The sequence below is a fragment of the Phasianus colchicus genome, chromosome 1, assembly GCF_987193195.1.
Source record: "Phasianus colchicus chromosome 1, bPhaCol1.hap1.1, whole genome shotgun sequence".
NCBI classification, from domain to species: domain Eukaryota; kingdom Metazoa; phylum Chordata; class Aves; order Galliformes; family Phasianidae; genus Phasianus; species Phasianus colchicus.
In genome coordinates this window covers 113,592,157-113,611,476 of record NC_143436.1, presented here as the reverse complement: position 1 = coordinate 113,611,476, position 19,320 = coordinate 113,592,157, and the positions used below count along the sequence as shown (strand labels likewise).

Sequence of the window (19,320 nt, the reverse complement as noted above, 5' to 3'; positions counted from 1 at the left end):
TCACATCAAGTTACTATAAAGATATAGACACAAATGATTGTGCAGGAAAGGTTCTAAGGACAGTGACAAAAGTAGAAGACTCTTTTCTTACTGGTGTAGAAACAAAACCTGCACCAAATGTGTTTCTCTGAGAAGACTTTGTTGTGAAATCTACTGTAACTGGACATGTGTTCTCAGTGTACACTCAGTGCCATGCATACAACTTCACTTTTTCTGTACTCCCATAAGACTACATAAGAAAGTACAGCTGAGACTATTCAGTTCCCTCTGTGTTGACACCTTCAAAAGGCTGACAACTATGGGTTTTCACCTTAAAGACAAAGAAACAATACAGCCAGAATGCTTAAAATAGTCTTCTGCAGTCATTGGTTGTACAGTAAACTTTTTTTTTAGTTAACAGAATGACTTCCTAAGCATAATACTAAATTGCTTAAAAGAAGACAGGAGTTTAGATTGAGTACTTTTCTGCACACTGAAGCAGTTCTAATATTTGTCATAACTATTTGCTTTATAAGACGATAACTTGGATCATTTTTTTCGTCCAGTGTGTGGTCACAGACATCACAGGTATTTCCCTAATATATGGAGGTAATCATTCAGATACAGATCTATATAAAACTGAATTCTGCCTGCAGAGTATTTGTAGTTCTCAGGCAGAGCTGGTCATCACTGGAGGCTAGATCATCATGGTTCATCAAGTTACAAGTAGAAGAAGCTTTGGTAAAATAGAACGCTGTTACCGCGTCCTTGGATCTAGCTATTCTAGCCTGGAACAGGTGATTTTGCTAGAGGAACTATCTTTAAAGATGGAAAGCAGTTCCTTAATCCTTCCCTTGAACATAAAAAAAAAATCTCGAAAATACTAATCTAAGAAACAGTCTCCATATTCTGCATAAGAAATATGCCTCCACCACAAAACACCCCCAGAAGTTTGTTCTTCTGAGGCCTAGAAGACATGGCGGGTAGAAATGACTTCCTGTCTCATGCAACAGGCAGCACAGTGAATTACAAGCTTCTTTTTATGTGGCCCTGATTCTTTGACTAGATTGTTTAGGTAAAAAGACTTAGATCTTCCTGAAAAGCAGACAGGAAAAAGAGAAATCTAATTTTTATTTAATACTGATGATTAGACGTTTATTTAAATCTTGCTTAGTCATAAAACCTCCTGTGAGCAATGTAAACTTGTGAAAGGAAGCCTGACCTTCTCTAAGTACAGAACTATACAATTGTGACCTTTTTCCAAGCCTTCTGCAATTAAGTGTTCCAGAAAATGACTCTGCAGAAGATGCTATAATAACCACTATAATAATAGTACATTTTTATTAAAGTCACACTGACAAGATTCAATCCCCTTGGATCTGTAGAACTGTATAGTACTATTTTAAGTTCCCCACATCACCCACTCATTTTAATTCAGTTCATTCTCTTTCTCTTAATTTGGAACAGCTTTTCAACTACTTTATGTGTTATATAGAGGTAAATGTGCTTTGGAAATTTTACAGTGGCTTTTAAATGACTAATCAAAGATTAGCTGTTATCTGTAGTTTCCCTATATATCATGATTCTGTCCTTATGCCATTTAATCTACAGTCAACATGAGCGACTTTCTCCTACTTCATCTCTTGGCTGCCTTCTTGTGTGCAGCCAGTGGAAATGACATTAAAGAACAATCCTGGTTCTCTAAGCACACATATTTTAGAAGGCACTTTGTTTATGAAGAAATCTGAGGCAAGCACATACAGTAAAGACAACAAAAATGTCCTTTTTTCCTAGAAATTCTTAGGTTTCAGGAAGACTGAATGAAGACACAAGATACTATCTCATAAAAAAAACAAGAATATAATCTTTGTGTATTATTATCAGGTGCAGATATTTTCAGAAAAAAAAAAAGATCTGGTAAATATGAGATTCTGACAGCTCATCTGATGAAGTGACATCATGCTTATGAACTCTGCAGTGTGAGATTCAAGCTTCATGTATTAAAAAAAATTAACAACAAGTCATTCAAAGGTTCTTTCCTCCTGCACATTAAGACTCCAGTGAGACTTATACACTTATACTACGTATTTAGTGATAACAGTTCAAATCTGTGCCTCCATTAGCTTTGTTCTGTTGGCATCTGATTAGAATAAACTAAAAGCACAAGGCATAAATGTTAACGTAGTAGGTAATAAGAAAAACATCAAAATGTTACAGAAATGATGGTGTGCCTCTCGGCTGATTTCAAATCATGCTTAGACACACATGGAAGGTTGTCTATTTCAGCAACACACTCAACAGCAGCATAATTATAAAATTCTATACCTATGCTATACATAAAAAGCCACATTTGTCTCAGTAGCATCAGACAGAAGTTAGCAGTGTACAAGAAAGAACCCCTCTGTTTCCTCTTGGTCCTATAAAGCAAATGGTAAACATACCGTTTTCATTAAAGGCAAGAAAAAAATATTTTACAAATGACAGGACCTATCCACTACTTGTGCAGATGTAACTCTTTAGATTAATGGAAAGCCAACTGAGCATCAGATGCTCTTCATTACTTTATACCACATCTGCATGAATCACCGGAGCTCAGATGACTCTAACTACACATAGTTAAGTTGCTGCTCTTTGCTGCTCACTCATTCCAGAGCAACCATCTCTGTAAGGACAGAAGACAGCTGAAGCATTCATTTATATGCCTACTGTAGTTTAAAATGAGGTAGGAGATGCGTGTTTCACATATATATCCAACAGTTAAATGAAATCTAAAGGCAGAAGGACTCCTCTGATTTCAGCTATCTGGTGTTCAGTGACTTGTTGCTTCCTGTGCTGAAACCAAAGAGCTAAGTTTAGGTACTCTCTACATTTACAAATACACTCCTACATGCACACAATTCTATGAATGTTACTGGGAAGCATTTATGAGAGTAACGATATATGTATGTATAGACATATATATTTTATATTTACATAAAAATCAGAAAAAGTAAATGGAGAGAACTAGAAAGAGACTATATGGAAACTATAATGAAACCGTAGAAAAAAAAGCAGTTGGTGTGATGGAAAAATATGGTTAAGAAAGTGGGATAATTTAAAGAAAAAGGGGGGGGGAGTAATATCTCAGGAATACACAGAAGGAAAGAAAGGCAAGTAAACTTTGGAGAAAATAAAAAAAAACAGACTCTTGTTTTATTCTGCACACACAGGGGCACTGTGAGTTCATGTAGCTCTGACTTTCTTCTCCTTCTGTACTTGGGTCTTTTGCAAAAGATTGCCAATCCCTTTTCCCAGCTTCTCTCTCCCAAAAACTAGCCACAAGTGTGACAGGAAACAGCCTAGGGTCAGAACAGACCCATACCTCACAGACTGCATGTTTACATGCAACTAAACAAAGAACGACTTTAACAAATGAGTGCCCTTCACTACTACATCTTTAGGTACTTTCTTCCTTGTTACAAAAATGTATGGAAATGCTCTTCTGACCAGTAAGAGGGCAGCAAAGCCTTTTATTCATTAAATTTACTGAAGGTGGCACATTTCAAAACAAAATCATTGGCTGAGGCTTCATACGACAGCTTCCTTTTAATTAAAACTATATACAAATAATAGTTTCAGAAATTTAATATCTACTAAGTTCTCATTCTTACATTATTGGATGGGGATTCTGAGAGAGGGCAGTAGGAAGTAAAGGAACAAGCTCCACGATCTCTATGACAAAAAGAATCAAATAAACAACAATCCCTGACTTTGATCAGAGATGGTGACATAGACATGTGCCTTGCTGCCCCGACGTAGGATGGTAGAGCTGTCAGATGAAACACTTTTAGAGCTTATCTTTTCAGATGCCGCATTTGTTGGTTTTGAAATGTTTGTGGTTTGTATCACAAGGTCTAACATTTCACATTTGTTCTTTTGCCTAGCACATTCTGCAAGTTTAGAAGTGCTTGTGCTTTCAGTCTGCACAAAGTGTGCAGCTAACTTGCAGCAGAACATCCGCCCTATGTCTGTGTAATATTTCTTCATTAAGGAGTCACAGATCGCAGTTATTTAAATCGGCTGTATATGCATACTTATACAATGCATATGCATATATCACATACCACTGTCAACACAGAATGATCAAGAAAGTTCATGCAAAGGTACAGCAAGAAAATAATACAGAACTGATGCTACAGTGTATGCTTAGTGTTCAAGAGAAAAAAGTCGTTAGCCCATGAAAACATTAATTTGGGAACTAAAATGCAAAACCAAACAACTTCATTTTGTATTAATTTAATGAAAATTTAACTTTATTTCAGTTGTGTAAATATAAAAAACAGACCAAAATCCCAGTTAATTTTAATACTGCCTCTAACCTGCAGCACTCAGAATTCCCTAGAAAATGATATTATTTCAGGTTAATTACATTTTGAAAGTTACAGATAGATTTAAGCACAATATACAGACTATTATTCTCGAGCAGGCAGTATTAAAACTGAAAATAGTAAAATGAAGAGAAAAAAAGCTGATTTTTAAACATGCAAAGACACACACTATAGCTGAATGCTATGCTTTAAAGGAAAACAAAGGGATACCTACTTTCTGCTGCTAGAAGTCCTAGTAGGAAGGCAGCATTTGGACAAACAACAAACAGCATGAAGATTTCAGAACAAGCAATTTATAAAGCTGCAGCCTAGCATACTACTTTAGCCACAAAACAGTATGAATAAACTGTCAATACCTTCCCCATCTCTTTAATTTTTTTAATAACATAGTTTCCATGACTGGAGCAAGTGGGACTTACAGAGTGGGATAGGAGGAAAACGAGCACTTGGCATTGGAAAAGTAGCACATATATTCAGTGTTAAACATCTGTAAAAGCAGATTTTTTTCCAACACTGTTACACTAATTTAAAAAACTCCCAGAGTTTTTTAAAAAATGATTTAAAGTAAGAGGACCATAGCAGATGCAATGACAAACTATTATAACATACTGTCAGTGAAGTGTAACTTGTTATTAATTACTTAACACACTTATATTTACTAATTTGAATTTAGCAATGCTATACTGAAATAATTTAACAAGTTTCAGTGATTTAATTACAAGAACCATTTGGAAATATACATACTTTCTTACTGATTTTAATCAGTGCTGACTTGCTATATTGACACTTCATTTTTTACCGAAACACACCACAACAAAGACAAATAGCTGAAAAAATAAAGACAATACTGAAGTATTGGAAATACCCCAACTTAGGATCTGAACACCAACAGTCAATCATACTTGCACAACTAGCTGAGCAATAGTAACAGTAAATTATAGGATGAATACAATTTATTACCTTTTCCCATATACTTTAAAACGCTGCACAAGATGCTTTGCAAATATTTAGAAAATCAGTGGTATTATTTGCATAATAGTATCTTTCTTCCTCATATAGCTGAGACTGAGAGTTTTTAAGCTAAGAGTTTACACTGCTCGTATTTTATAGTATCTAAATTCCACAGAAATACTTGTGAATTAAACTAGTTCCATGGATGTTTAAAACTGATCTGACAACACGGCCATATGTTTGTTGTTTGATTCCACTGAAAGCCTGTCAGATTGGGCTTTTATTTTTTGATATAACAAAAGAGTCTAATAAGAAAAAAGGCATGAACTTTACTATTTACATAAAGCAATAATATAAAATATCAAAATGTATTTATAAAGAAATGCAATAATATAAAAAATCAAAAGGTATTTATAAAGAAACGTTTCCCTTGCAATTTGAAGAAACATGCCAGAAACACTAATGCAGACTTAAACTACCTGCTTACTATGCAATAATGAAGCACTGCTTCTGTGTTCCTCATATTACACATTTACTGCAGAGCTCAGAGAGCACATAAATGCTCAGAAGTACTGCAACAGTGCTATTTGGTAGCCTAAGCTAACCACTAAGTTAAGGATTTGGTCAGTATGTCTTGCATCAAATATGCTACTCTACTTTATGTGTGGTTAAACCAAAACACAGAAATATCAAATGCTTTACGAGAACTTCATAAGCTACTTTGGAACTGTTAGTCACGTACCAGAATACCAATACCACAAACCAAGAAATTAAAGCATGATATATAGAGAAAAGTTTTTAAACTAAAAGGCAAGATCTGTTTTAATCTAGAATTCAATTATGCAATTTTCCAAAGACTATCCATTGGCTCCTACAGTGACTCAGTAGATCTCAAAATGTGGCTACAAAAAGGTTATTGGAAAAACAAAGTTATAAGAAAAATCTTCATTTGATGGGCTTCTCTTACTGTATGCATAAAAACCTTAACATCCTGAACGTACCTAAGAGTGAACTAAATGGCCTTCCTAAATTCAAATTCCCAACTGAAAACTTCAAACAATTCCACAGTGTTTCCTTAGTCTGCCACAAAGTGGGCAACTGATGAATTCAGAAAAATCCCAAGTTTTTGTACTGGTGATGCTCATTCTTTAGCCTGAGAAACACTTAAAAATTATATATCCGGTCTCTTCAATCACAGAACAAATAGTTACCATATGATTTGAGAGGACAACCTCAGTCTTTGCTTTATGTATTGTGTAATCAAGTAATAGGAGGGCCTGGAAGTGTGCTGGTTGAAAGGGAGCAGAATGGGTAAGATTGGCAGAATGCAAATTGATTACAAATTTCTCCATTCCCCAATTAATTTCATGGTCCATGGTCCACTTTAAATACCTCTACTGGGTCAATTTTTTCCATGTGTCATATTTAGCTTTTAGAACTGCTAAGTGTTTACTTCTGGTTTATATTTATTTTAGCCTATTAAAAATATCCAAAACTTTCACTCACTTGGGAAAGTGGCATTTTACAATGTTCTGAAGACAAACAATAGTCAAATGTTTCAACTTCTAACAAAATACATTTGCAATACACTTTTCTCGTCATTTGAGGTGTTCAGTGGCTTTACTAAAGAAGTTACTGAACAGAGAGTTTCAGAAGTCAAGTATTATTTTAGTTTAAATTTTAAAAATAATTTATAATTATTTAATTCTTACATGTTTGCCTAATTTTTCAAAGCACTTTTAGAGCCTTTATCATAGTCTCTCAAAATTCTGCAAGATTGACTTCTGCCACATTGCCAACAGAGTGCTAACAGGATTAAGTCCTCCAGAGGACGATTGCTGACGAAAGAGGAAATAGATCACCCAGAACAAATATATAATAATTAACAACTGTAGGAATCAAGAATTATTAAAAGATACCTGTAGCCAAGAAAGGAAGAAGACTTATGCAGAAAAATATCTGATTGATTTTAAATGAAATTTATCTCTGTCCATTTCCATCTCCTTATTTACGCAATTGGTTGATCCTCACTGAAAAGCTCTCAAGTAAGAATATTCTCTGCAACTACACAAAATATCATAGGCTATGGCTGTGGTAGTAAAAGCTCAAAGCATCCAGCAATCTCATGTTCACTGAGCTCTGAGGGAGGACAACTCTACCCTAATATAGAAATCAAAATGGAAATTTTCTGTTTCTGTGTTTAGAAAGGTCTGGAAGAGCATAGGATATACAATTTGCATAACAATAAGCATTTAAATTTTTGCATCTTTATCTTAGTAGGAGTTTGCTCATTCCTGACAAATCATTTAATTTGAATGGTACGCTCCATGGAATTTTATGGGAGGATTAAATAGACAGCAACACTTAAAATATTAAATGCTATTCATTAGAGTCCATGATTTGAAATAACATAATGGGATGTTAGGAAGGAAACTTCAATTACCTGAAGGCAACCAAGTTTCTACTACAAGTTGAGAGTTTTGTATCAAATTTCTATGAACTATTTCAGCTTAGAAAGATCACATGACCCTACTATTTTCATGTGCCGGAAAAATTTGAAAACATCACTACTGCAGTTCTGAAGAGGAAACAACATAGATTTCCATATCTAGCAATTTCAGAAGTTCAGAGTTGCAGTATCTCTTCTTGGAAGGCTCAGTGTTTATCCTCACACTATGTATTTTATCAGCTAATGTGGTCAGGGAAATAGCACAGAAAGTACTCACTAAGTATGGCTTCCTGATCACTGTGATCTCCCATCAGTGAGATCAACAGGATTTTAAAGAATTGTAACATTGTTCTAAGAAATACAATCTATTGCTTCAGTTATTTCAGAGGTGAACACAAGGTAACAATAGATAGAGCACAAATATTCTATAGAATGTATGTATGTACTAGATTCATATGTTCTGTGAGCAGAAAAAATAGACTGTGCGCCTCTGCTGTACACCAGTATCTGCAATTACATCACCCTATGAGGAAAACACATGTCCTGTTGATGTGAGACTGAAACAGGGAAGAGGAACTGCAGCTTTTAGTCCACTGCTAAACATGTTGGTAGTTGTTCTATTGAAATGGAGGAAGTAGCTGGAAACTAACATTAAAGCACTGAAAGAAATTCTGTGTGAAGTCAAATGAACTTATTTTCTTTAAAACCATGTATGTATCTTTACCTACAGGTTCACCGAGTATTTAAAAGCTCATTGCCTGAAGTGATGAGGCATTAATTACCCACAATCTGAGATGAAAGTTATGATCAGTAAGCAACTCTAAGCAACTCTTTGTATTTAAGTACTCAAATTTGAATTGCAAGAAATAAAATTTCAGAATTTCAACAAAAATATTTCTGAGTTTATGTATTAATAACATTGAAGTATTTCCTAAAAATGGCATGCTTCTATAAAAAAGCAGAAAAGTATTACATAACATTTGCAGTCGCTCAGTAATTTTGTCACTTATGAAAATACTGGGAAAGAGAATTCACTGTAACACAGAAGTTTTGCACAAGTAATTAAGTTCCTGAAATACCTTCTGAGAAAGTAAGTTTTATAGTTATAAGCATCGATAACTAAAATATTCTGCCAGTGTTATTTAGTTGTTTAGAAAAATAAAAGAGAGTCATATTGCCTTACATTTTCTTAAAAAGCTCATTTAACTTGATTCTAAATCCTAATTTTAGAACAGACAGACAAATCCATACTTTCGGATTATAGACTTTACACAGAATGTTTTGGCAAATTTAAGATACATATTTATGACAGGGCTGCCAATTTAGGGATTGAGAGATGATTAAAATATACAGGTATGGGTCAAGGACAAAAGTACTCGTGGAAGCAGTACTGCCCAAAGCTCAACTGTATGCTCATAACATTTATTGCTTCCCTTTGCTATTGAAGAGTAGAGGGGGTCTGGCTCATCATGCCAAAAATAAAGCCAGAGCCTGGTGGACAGGGCCCTGGGTCCTGATGATCTAGTGGATGGAAACCTTGCCAGCAGGAGAGTTGGAACTAGATGATCTTTAAGGTCCTTTCCAACTCAAGCCATGCTTTGAGTCTATGATTATAACTGACGACTACTCATGCTTTCACATTTAAGGGTTAACTTAACATCAAACTTTATGGAATTGTAAGAAATTGGTTAATACTTAGTATTCTAGTCAGTAAAGAATTAGGATAGATTGACTGGAGTAAGTACACTTTCTGTTACAATACCTGAGGAGGTAGGATCTTCAGAGAAGTCTGGCAACTCTTCAGGGGGGTCGCCATAGAAGGAGTTGAATTTGTGGCTTGACACAGCTGCTAGTACTGCCCCCTAAATAAAAATACCCACAAAATCTAAATTACACAAAGTAGTTTAATAAAACATTTCCATACATGCTTGGTCACTGAAATTCCCAAGCTTTTTTGTGTGTTGACCTTCCTGGTAAAGAGTAAATAAATTTCATAATATTCATCTGATTTGCTATTATCAGTAACCATATTTAGGAGCTGGTTGTACACTACTTTCATGGACATCAGTAACTATATTCTTTGTGAGGGATTTCATGATAACAATTCTTTTTTGGAAAACACTTTAATAACCCCTAACACAGAGCCAAGGCTCTCAGTAGAAGCAAGAATAGACTTCCACTATGAAAGGTTGAAGTTAAAACAGTTTGCAATGTTGCTAAATAACTAACTAAAAAGCTTGAAGAAAAAAATAATTTTGCTTAGATCACATGCTAGTTTCTTCAGCACAATTCAGAATTGCAAGTTGAGATAATTAAAAATTTAATTTAATGAGACAGGTTCTAAACATGACAATATATACATGTCTATGCAATGGGTAAGATTTATCAGCAAATGATACTTGGTTTATAACATGCACTGCTTTTTAAAATTTTTTAGATCCATGTCCTTATAAATATGTAATGGAGCATATTCATGCTGGGAGGACATAATGAAGGAGAACCCTTTAAGCTATGGAAAACAAAAAAGAATTCAGCAAAAGTCCTTAAAATCTCCAGAAATCCTAGTGAATCTACACAAAACACAATTCAGGATAGTCTGAGGTATAAAACTTACTTTGAGTAAGCAAAGAAATACAGGATTTTCTTCCCCCAAATAGACACCTTTTATAATTAAACCTTTTGAAGTAATAACATTCTTTCAAGTTTATTTATCATTGTTATTCATGGGGTTGCAGCCATTGAAAAATCTTTTTAGGATGTATTGTTGAGCACTGTGATTGGCAGGACATTTTTGTTAGAAACAACAGGTACTGTGTAGGTTTCCATTAAATGCACTAAATAATCTCAACATGTTTTACAGTTTCAGCTCCAAATATTAGACAGCAAGTAATATAACTATATGGAGCTAATGTTCAATTCTGTTCTTAACTTCTATGAGGGCTGCTCCAAAAGTAATGTCTCCAGTTTTATTAAGTTTGCCCTTAATGCCAGAGGTGGATGATGGTGGTATGGCAATAATGTTGAACTTTCTTGCCAATATGCCACTCCACTTTGTTGCCATGTGGCAGATGGCAGCAGAGGGGCAGTCTGACACCATGGCGTCTGACACGGAAATGAGAATGAAGAAAAGGTGTGTCTCTGAATTCCTCCATGCTGAAAAAATGGCACCCACAGACATTCATTGACACTTGCTGAACATTTATTATGCAGACCAAACAGTGGCTGTGGGCACAGTGAGAAAGTGGGTGGTGTGTTTCAGCAGTGGTGACAGTGATGTGGAAGACAGATTACACTCCATGTGGCCATGCACAGCTGTTTCACCACAAGATGAAGAGTGTCTTGATCAGCTCATCTGTGCAAATCAGTGGATTACAAGCAGGGAACTGTGTATGGAGCTGAATATCAGTTTCAGTGCATTGGAAATGATGGTGGCAACACTGAAATATTGCAAAGTTTGCAGCAGGTGGGTCCCATGAACGCTCACACAGGAACAGAAAGAACACTGTATGCAAGTTTGTGAGGACTTATCGACCCAATTCGAGGCTGAAGATGACTGTTTCCTGGATAGCATAATTACCAGTGATGAGGTGATGTCAACGATATGTGCCAGAGTAAAAACAGCAGTCCATGGAATGGCAACATGCAAATTTCCCATCGAAGAAGAAGATCAAGATGTAGTTTTCAGCAGGTAAAGTGATGTGCATTGTCTTATGGGATAGGAAAGGGGTAATACTTCTGGATTTGCTGGAACCTGGACAAACCATCAACTGCTACATCATGACACTGACTAAGCTGAAAGCTCAAGTTTCCAGAGTCAGGCCAGAGAAGAAGACAACCTTTATCTTGCAACATGATAATGCCAGGCTGCATACCAGTTTGAACACTGTGGAGCACCATTGTCCATCGTGGCTGGACTGTAAAACCACACCCATCATGTAGTCCAGATTTGGCACATTCTGACTTCCATCTGTTCAGGCCGATTAAAGATAGACTGAGTGGGCAATATTTTCCTAGCAATGACACCCTCAGAACAGCAGTGAAACAGGGTGTCACTTCTGTTGGTGCAGATTTTTATAAGCATGGTATGCATGTTCTTCTTCATTGTTGGCAAAAATGCAGTTAACAGTGATGACTATGTTGATAATCAGTGTTGTGTAGCTGAGAATTTACTCTATCAAACAGTGTTATTGTACTTTTTGTATCTATTGTAGTTTCCATGGAAATAAATAGGAGGCATTACTTTTGGAGTGACCTATGTAATTTGCATCAGCTGTCACTAAAAATTTTTAATTTTGTTTTCACCTCTGAAGCAGAACATTTGGTAGAAAAATGGTAAAAGAAGGACACAAGCTTATAAAAAAAACAGTGACACTAGTTAGGACAGATGGAAAAAGTAAAAAAAATATTTTTTTTCCTATAGATCAACATATTTCAGAATCAAATACATAACATTAAAAATAGATAACCAATTCATTCCTATCTAATTTGATAGAGATAAAAAATGCCACACAGAGTAAAAAGTAAGGGTGACAGGAAGTGAGATGGAAAATCTAGCAAGGAAACGCTGGATATATTTTGTGCCCATATAAATGGGAGAAAATTTCTGAATTTGTCTGAAATTTCTAAATGATTCAGTTGTCAAGAAAAAACATTCTCTTCCAACAGAGAAAAAACTTTATCATCTTTGTCTTTCCTAGATTGGATGGATTAGCAAGGATAAAAATTTACTCTTTAAAGCCAAGCAATATATTGCTATTCGAGAAACTGTCATAATCAGACACTTCAGCACTATTTGACATCCATGATGTATCTACATGAAAATGTAATAATCTTGGACAGCAAAAATGAGTAGTTAGATGGGAAGTTACAAAGCTAGAGAAATGGTCATCTGCTCCGAAGTATATTTACATATTTAAGAAAATTAGAGTTTAATCACTCAATTTTTAATGTCTTACAGGTGTGGCAGTATGCAAACTAGATAGCAATTTCAGAAAACACTCTGCAGAACAGTGGTGGATTGGACAAAATGGTAGAATACAAGTTGCGTTTTCAATGCTCTCTAGAGACTAAAAATAGTGGTTCCCCAAAAAATACATCTGTAAAAGATCTGAAGCTGTGTCTGGAGTAAGGAAACTGGTCATATTTTAAAATGTAATGGAGCTAACATTCTAATTAAAGCATTACGTGGACACACAAACCACCTAAGGCAAAGTGCTAAGTGCTGCAGAAACCACAGCAACTATGTCACCTTAATCATTAATTGCTCTGTAGCTAGATTAAACTTATGTAAAGCACCTACTCAATAGACATCTGATTCTGCGTTTATTACAAATTTAAAAACAACTCACAAAAAGTAATGTTGTATGCTTCTGTTAAAGTTATATCAGACTTCCAGTGGATTTAAAGACATTTCTGTTAACCTTCCTAAGATAGGAATAGTTATTGTTTTGATGAGAAATCATTTTGGGCTATAAAATGTTAACATTCTTTTCAATTTGGATGAGACATAATCTTGTGTATAGAATTGAAGAAGACATTTTTGCTCTCCTCAAAGAAAAGTAGTGAACATTATTATATTCCTTTTACCATAAACTTAACAGCAATACCACAAGACACTGTACTATTCTCTCCCTCCTGGTAATTCATATTAAGTTGAATTGCCATATCAATGTAAAAGGAAGACCTCATACACAACTTGGTTGATACCAGACAATCTGTGCTGGAGTTCAGTTTGAAAACTCTGAACAAAGATAGAAGGGATGAACACCTTTAACAAGACACCTTTGTGACAGGCTATTGTGCAGATCAGTTTCACTTCTATATTTTTGCTGACCTCAGAGCACAGATTTATCTCAGTGCTTTTAAAATTACTAACACTACTTAAAATTCAAATTATGAAACTATGTTAATACTACATTCACTTTACCTTTAGTTTTCGTCTTGCATTGAATTTTCTCAATTGTTCTACTGTCTCTGGAAGATGAATCTTGTATGCATAGCGATCTCTCTCCTTAAAACACAACAAAAGAAAACAACGATTAAATATAAGTTCTTAATATTACCTCAACATTAAGAAACTAGGCAAAAAATGTATCAGCTACTAAGTATCATAAGGAGAATAAGGACTCAAGGCAATCTAAATTAAAAATAACTTCAAAAAACTGACAGAGATTAAAGAATTTTGAAATAATCCTTAACTTGGGGCTAGGGATATTTTTGTTTTGTGATTTTGTTTCTCACTTTGCAGTAAGAATCTAGACTTCTGCTTTACTCTTATGCTGCAAGTTAGTTTGCGGCTAGCACTGAACTTTGAAGCTGGCAAGTACGAAGTAGCTCTGCTTCCTGGAGTACAATGCCAGTGAAGCAGCATGTGCAGACACTTTTGTAAAGGGTTCCTGATACCTGAAGACAGCTTGTGAGTTGGGGTTTCTGCATAACAGAGCAGAAAGTGACAGCTCGATGGCTGGTGACACCAGCTGCTAACTTACACTCCACTGTATTCTCCACTGTGGATGCAGATAAAAAATTTACAAGTAAATGGTATACAGTGGGGTGAGAACTTGCAGCAGCTGAGTACTTTCCCCAAAACATCACAGAAACCACATACACTTGTTAATTTAATACAAATGTTTATCATACAGATCTCCTGAATCAGAGTGAAATCAATGGCAGAAGTAATTCAATCTCTATATGGTGTCAGATGGCTCTGTTTCATGCTGTATTTGGCTCTATCTATAAAAAGGGTTAGAAGAAAATTCTGAGTCAACAGGGAAGGCAGTTTATCTTAGGCAAAAGTAAAAGAGAATGGACTTACAGAATGCTAGCCTAAGCCTGGAAATAAGAGTGACTCAAACTAATTTTTTTCTCCTGTCATTCAACTGTTAATGGCAAGATCAGCAACAAGACCATGGACATGAAAATTGTAATATAAGCAGAATCTGCACATTTGCACAAAACGCTTCCTTTGGCATCTAAATGTAGGTAAGCTCATATGAGAAAAAGGCAAACTGCAGGCAAACACAGATCACCTATGTTTACTACAGACTCAATTAAAGGAGTGTTACTTGTGTTACACCAGAATCCCAACTTTTTGAAATGAATGCCCTATTTTGTTTATTTTGGGCCCACACTACAGAAAATAAATGGAGGATAAAAAAGATAAATAATGACTTAGTCAGGTCCTACCAAAGAAAATACAGTGCTCCGGCTCAAATTGTGTTGTAAATTCTGCCACCACTGAAAAATAATTTGATTACCAGATGCCATGTAATTTTATTTTATTGTAGATTTCAGCAACCTACCACTACATACCTTTTTTACTCAGTGGGACATTTCAGGAATCTAATTAAGAAAGCAAGCAGTTAAGTAGTGTATTACACTGCATAGCTACTTGTTGCATAATAGGGAAGAGACTTAGATGGAATGGACCTATAGAGAGATCAGAAATCACTCCTCTGGACTTTGAGAGCCACAGAAAGACATACAATTACCTTCTTCAAGCTTCATCTAGTTCTACTGTGTATGCTCTTAAGCTGTCTATGATGCCTAAGTAAATTTACTCTTCTGGCTAAACAAGGGTTCAAGGTTAGACATTACAAAAAACTCAGGCTCTAATCTCACAAAGAATTTAAATCTTATATCTTATACAATGCCATGTCTACTTTGAAAAGTTTAAACAAACAAATCTTTTTATCCCTTTAAGAAGGAACTGATATGTAAACAATTGGTTTTACTACCTTCAACCAGGGATGATTCAGTGCTTCATATACTGTTATCCTTTCTGCTGGATCCAGCATAAGCATGCGGCGTACCAGATCTTTGGCACTTTCAGAAATATGGCTCCACTGCCGAGGATTCATCTGATTACAAGCAAGAAAAAAAGAAATTAAATTAGTCATCAGAATTTAGAACAGAATTGATCATTTGTGTAAATTAAATAATAGAGATTTAACAGTGCTTGGTATTATGAAACAATGTGAAGGAAAATTTAGAATATATATTCATACTGTGAGGTTTGTGTCCAACTATTTATGACATGTCAAGATGGAAACCCAATCAAACCATACTAAAGTAGGAAAATTCTTTCTGTGCTAAAGGATTCTATCTTCAAGCTATTTCTTTAATTTATGAAGAGCTTAAGTTTTATTTAGATAGAACATTGCTGTTTTATGAAACAAAAATTCAACATAATAACCAGCCTTTTTTCAATAATTTATTCTGCTCATTTAAAGAAGCCAACTTTATTTAAAAACAGACTGCAACAAAAAGATACTGCTTTAAGTTGGAGCACTCTGAAACATTATCTGGCTATGAAATGCACATTTATAATTGGCATTTGTAATTTCTTGTAATTTCTTTTCTCAGCTCTAATGAAATGAAGATAACTGCCAATTTGTAGCAAGACGGTTTTGAAATCCTTACACTGTTTTCACTGAACAGGCATATAACTGTGGAAACAGGAACAGGAAAGGAACTGAGAAGACACAGTGTTCCAGCCATGATTTTTTTTTTTTTTAATAAATAAAGAAAAAAAAACACTTGTAAGCTTCCAAAAAGTTTTAGCTGTTTGACAGATTACATAAAGAAATCTTTCACAGAGTAAAACTGGAATGTCTGCATGTCTATGAAATTCAAAAACTAGTATCACTAAGAAATCTCTAGGAATAAAACATTTAAAGAATGAAGATTGTGCTCTAGACCAAGTGCAGTGCCACAGTTGTCACATTTTAGCAGACTACTAAAAAAAACCCCAACTTCCTGAAACCCATTACAGATTGTCAGGCAATCTTAGGAATTTCCACTCCTCTGCTAATGCACAGATCATGAATGACCTTTCGTGCAAAGCAGAGCAGAACTGCGTGATCGTATACAAAGCAGCAAAAACAGTGAAGTTTTAATTTTTTTCTCCAGAATGACTATGTTGTGAAGCATGTTTTTTTTTGCATGGACGCCAATATGCTTTCAGCAGCAAGTGGCTACTTTTGAATAGTCAGTTCCACTTTATTACATTCTGTACTAAAAAGAAAAATTACTGTGTGTTCATAATAACATTCATCTTGTTTTAAATCAAAGCAGTATGATAATCAGCCTTTACAGTAGTTCTTTTATTTTGCTAAAAATGTAAATGATCTGTAAAATGAAAGTAATATATACTATATTATATTGTACAACTAAACATTATGTAGTGGTACTGAGTTCAAGGTGCAACTAAGAGCAAACTGTTACTCTCACTTATTATTTTCTATGTGTAAATATTCCTGTATTCTAATTTCTAGCAGTGATACAAAACAGAGTACAAACAAGACAGAATGAAGAGAGAGAATCATCTCCCCCTGTGTAAAACAAATGCTTCAAATTTAAGCCAGGCTAAACACAAAAATCAACTTCCCAAATTTTACAAGCAGAATTCATCTCACTGGAAAAGGATTCAGACATACTGGCATTTACCTTGTATTTTCCTTTAATAATGCCTTCAAACAATCTTTCCTTGGTTCCATAAAAAGGCAAACAACCACTTAGCAGGATAAAAAGGATGACACCACAACCCCAAACATCTACAGGTTTCCCATAAGGTTCCCTTTTCACCACTTCTGGGGCCATAAAATGAGGTGTTCCTACACGTCCTAAATGGAAACAGAAAAAAAAAAACAGAGTGAAAGCAATATGTGCCAAATGTGCAAATAAAGAACATTAAACTAGAACAGTTTTATTAAGTTTTTTTCAGAGATTAACATTTTATTTTTTTTTCCTTAAGTATTTACTGCTAAATTCTCTTTTGCTTGGTTTACTCATTTATAAATTGAATAATAGTCTATCCTACCTCAGAAAATGTGAAACGACATTTGTATAAAAGCACTAAAATTCTCAAATGGAACATGGCATATGAATGTAAAATATCTGTTGGACAATCTTGGAAACAGGAATTATCCAGAGGGCACGAATACAGAAAATGAATAATTCTAACCTACTCAGCTTATTTGGAAAAGCTGCCTCCACCAGACTTTCTTTAGCACTGCTAATCTGCCCAGACTTTAGCCAGTCTACTGACATTTTCAACATGATTGCAAGATGCTGTTAATCTATTTGCAGCAGACAGTATCCTCCTACAGATAAAAAGATAATGCTAATGTGTTTCAACTAGCGCTTTCAATGATTGCCACACAGTAAAAGGGCCACTTCTGATTTTTGATTGGCACAGAATGTACACCCATGGAAAAAAAAAACACATATCTAATATCAACTAATCTTTTGAGTGGATAAACTGATTAGAATGACTATTCAATTGCTATATTTACACATTAAAACAAAGAAAAATAATAAACATTTTATCTTTCCTCATAAATTTCCCATTCTGAAATGTTTGTTTTCACAGCAAAATATGTTTGTTTTCACAGCAAAATATTGTCAAAGGTGCAGGCATTACATTTTGAATGATTAGGTCATCACTGATGCTGATGAACAAGACAGTCTTTGGACAACAGTGGTTTGACCACGTACTAATAGAAATGAAAAAAAAAAAAAATTCTTACTAGTTATACACAATGTACTAGACTAACTGATAAACTTCAAAGACAATTCTTGAAATTCACAAATAAAGGAGAAAAATTATCTGCCTGGATGATGCAAAGTCTCTCTCTTTTGGATACTTGGGGACAGGGAAGGGAATGGAAAGGAAAAACATTATGCTTAAGATGCTTAAATACGCTGAGAACTCTATATTCTTTCTTTCCATGAACCTATAATTATCTAGCTACAAGAGTTTCCTAAGTCTTTCCCCTAATATTCCATCATTGGTATATCAGAATTTCAACCTCTGTATGAGGCAACTTATGTACAAAGAAAGAAACAGCTGCCTGTTGAAAGTATCTGCATATAGCAGATACTCATGTGACATTAGTGGTATGCATACCACAGTCTGAAAATTTTGTATATCAAAGGCATCATGCAAGACCACAAGGCAGCCTGGCTTACCCATGACTTGTTTATTTCAGTAGTAAACTTCCTGGCATTTGGGTTCAGATATATCCATCTGCAATTGTGGAGCAGGTGTAACCATTCTTACACATTGCAAAAAAGCAAACACTAGTGGTAATAAAGCTGTTGTTAAAATCTTTTTTTAATGAATGGGCATTATAAAATAAATTGTAAATTATAAAATATAAAATATTTTTTTATATATATACTCTGAAGCTATTAGACTTTCTAATTGCTGTCGTGAATGTAGGAAGTCAAGAGAAAAGTGATTATTCAAAACAAAACAGAAAGATATCACAAGGACAAACAAACCTATTTGAAAGAGGCATTAATCTTCAGAGCTAGAGATCTAATCTTCAGAGATAGAGCTGTCTGGATCAAGTAGCCAATGAAACTAATAAGCCTAAATTCCAAGTGATATCTAAGTTGATTTAACATGTATGCAATCTCAGCATGGGACCATTTTTCTGCTATAAGGAAGTAACAGTTGCAGGGATGAACACATCTAAAAAAATGACTGTACTATCAGAGAAGTGAACCTGAACCGGAATATATAGCCAATGTTTCTGTCTGATGGCATTTGTACAACAGGCCTACTGA

At 34.9% G+C, this 19,320-nt stretch overlaps 1 protein-coding gene across 5 annotated transcripts in view; it reads right to left on the bottom strand.

Annotated features, from left to right (window-relative positions):
• Positions 1-19,320, bottom strand: part of CASK (calcium/calmodulin dependent serine protein kinase) — a 199,519-nt gene that overhangs the window by 55,016 nt on the left and 125,183 nt on the right. For 3 of the 5 annotated variants that reach the window (XM_031594591.2, XM_031594593.2, XM_031594594.2), the window contains exons 7-10: positions 17,194-17,369; positions 15,483-15,605; positions 13,673-13,756; positions 9,509-9,608 (exon numbers count right to left, since the gene is read on the bottom strand). In XM_031594591.2, the coding sequence (XP_031450451.2) occupies positions 9,509-9,608; positions 13,673-13,756; positions 15,483-15,605; positions 17,194-17,369 (483 nt within the window). Of the gene's footprint in view, positions 1-4,560; positions 4,579-9,508; positions 9,609-13,672; positions 13,757-15,482; positions 15,606-17,193; positions 17,370-19,320 lie in introns of all 5 variants that reach the window. The other 2 variants (XM_090123585.1, XM_090123599.1) reach the window with 1 other exon arrangement.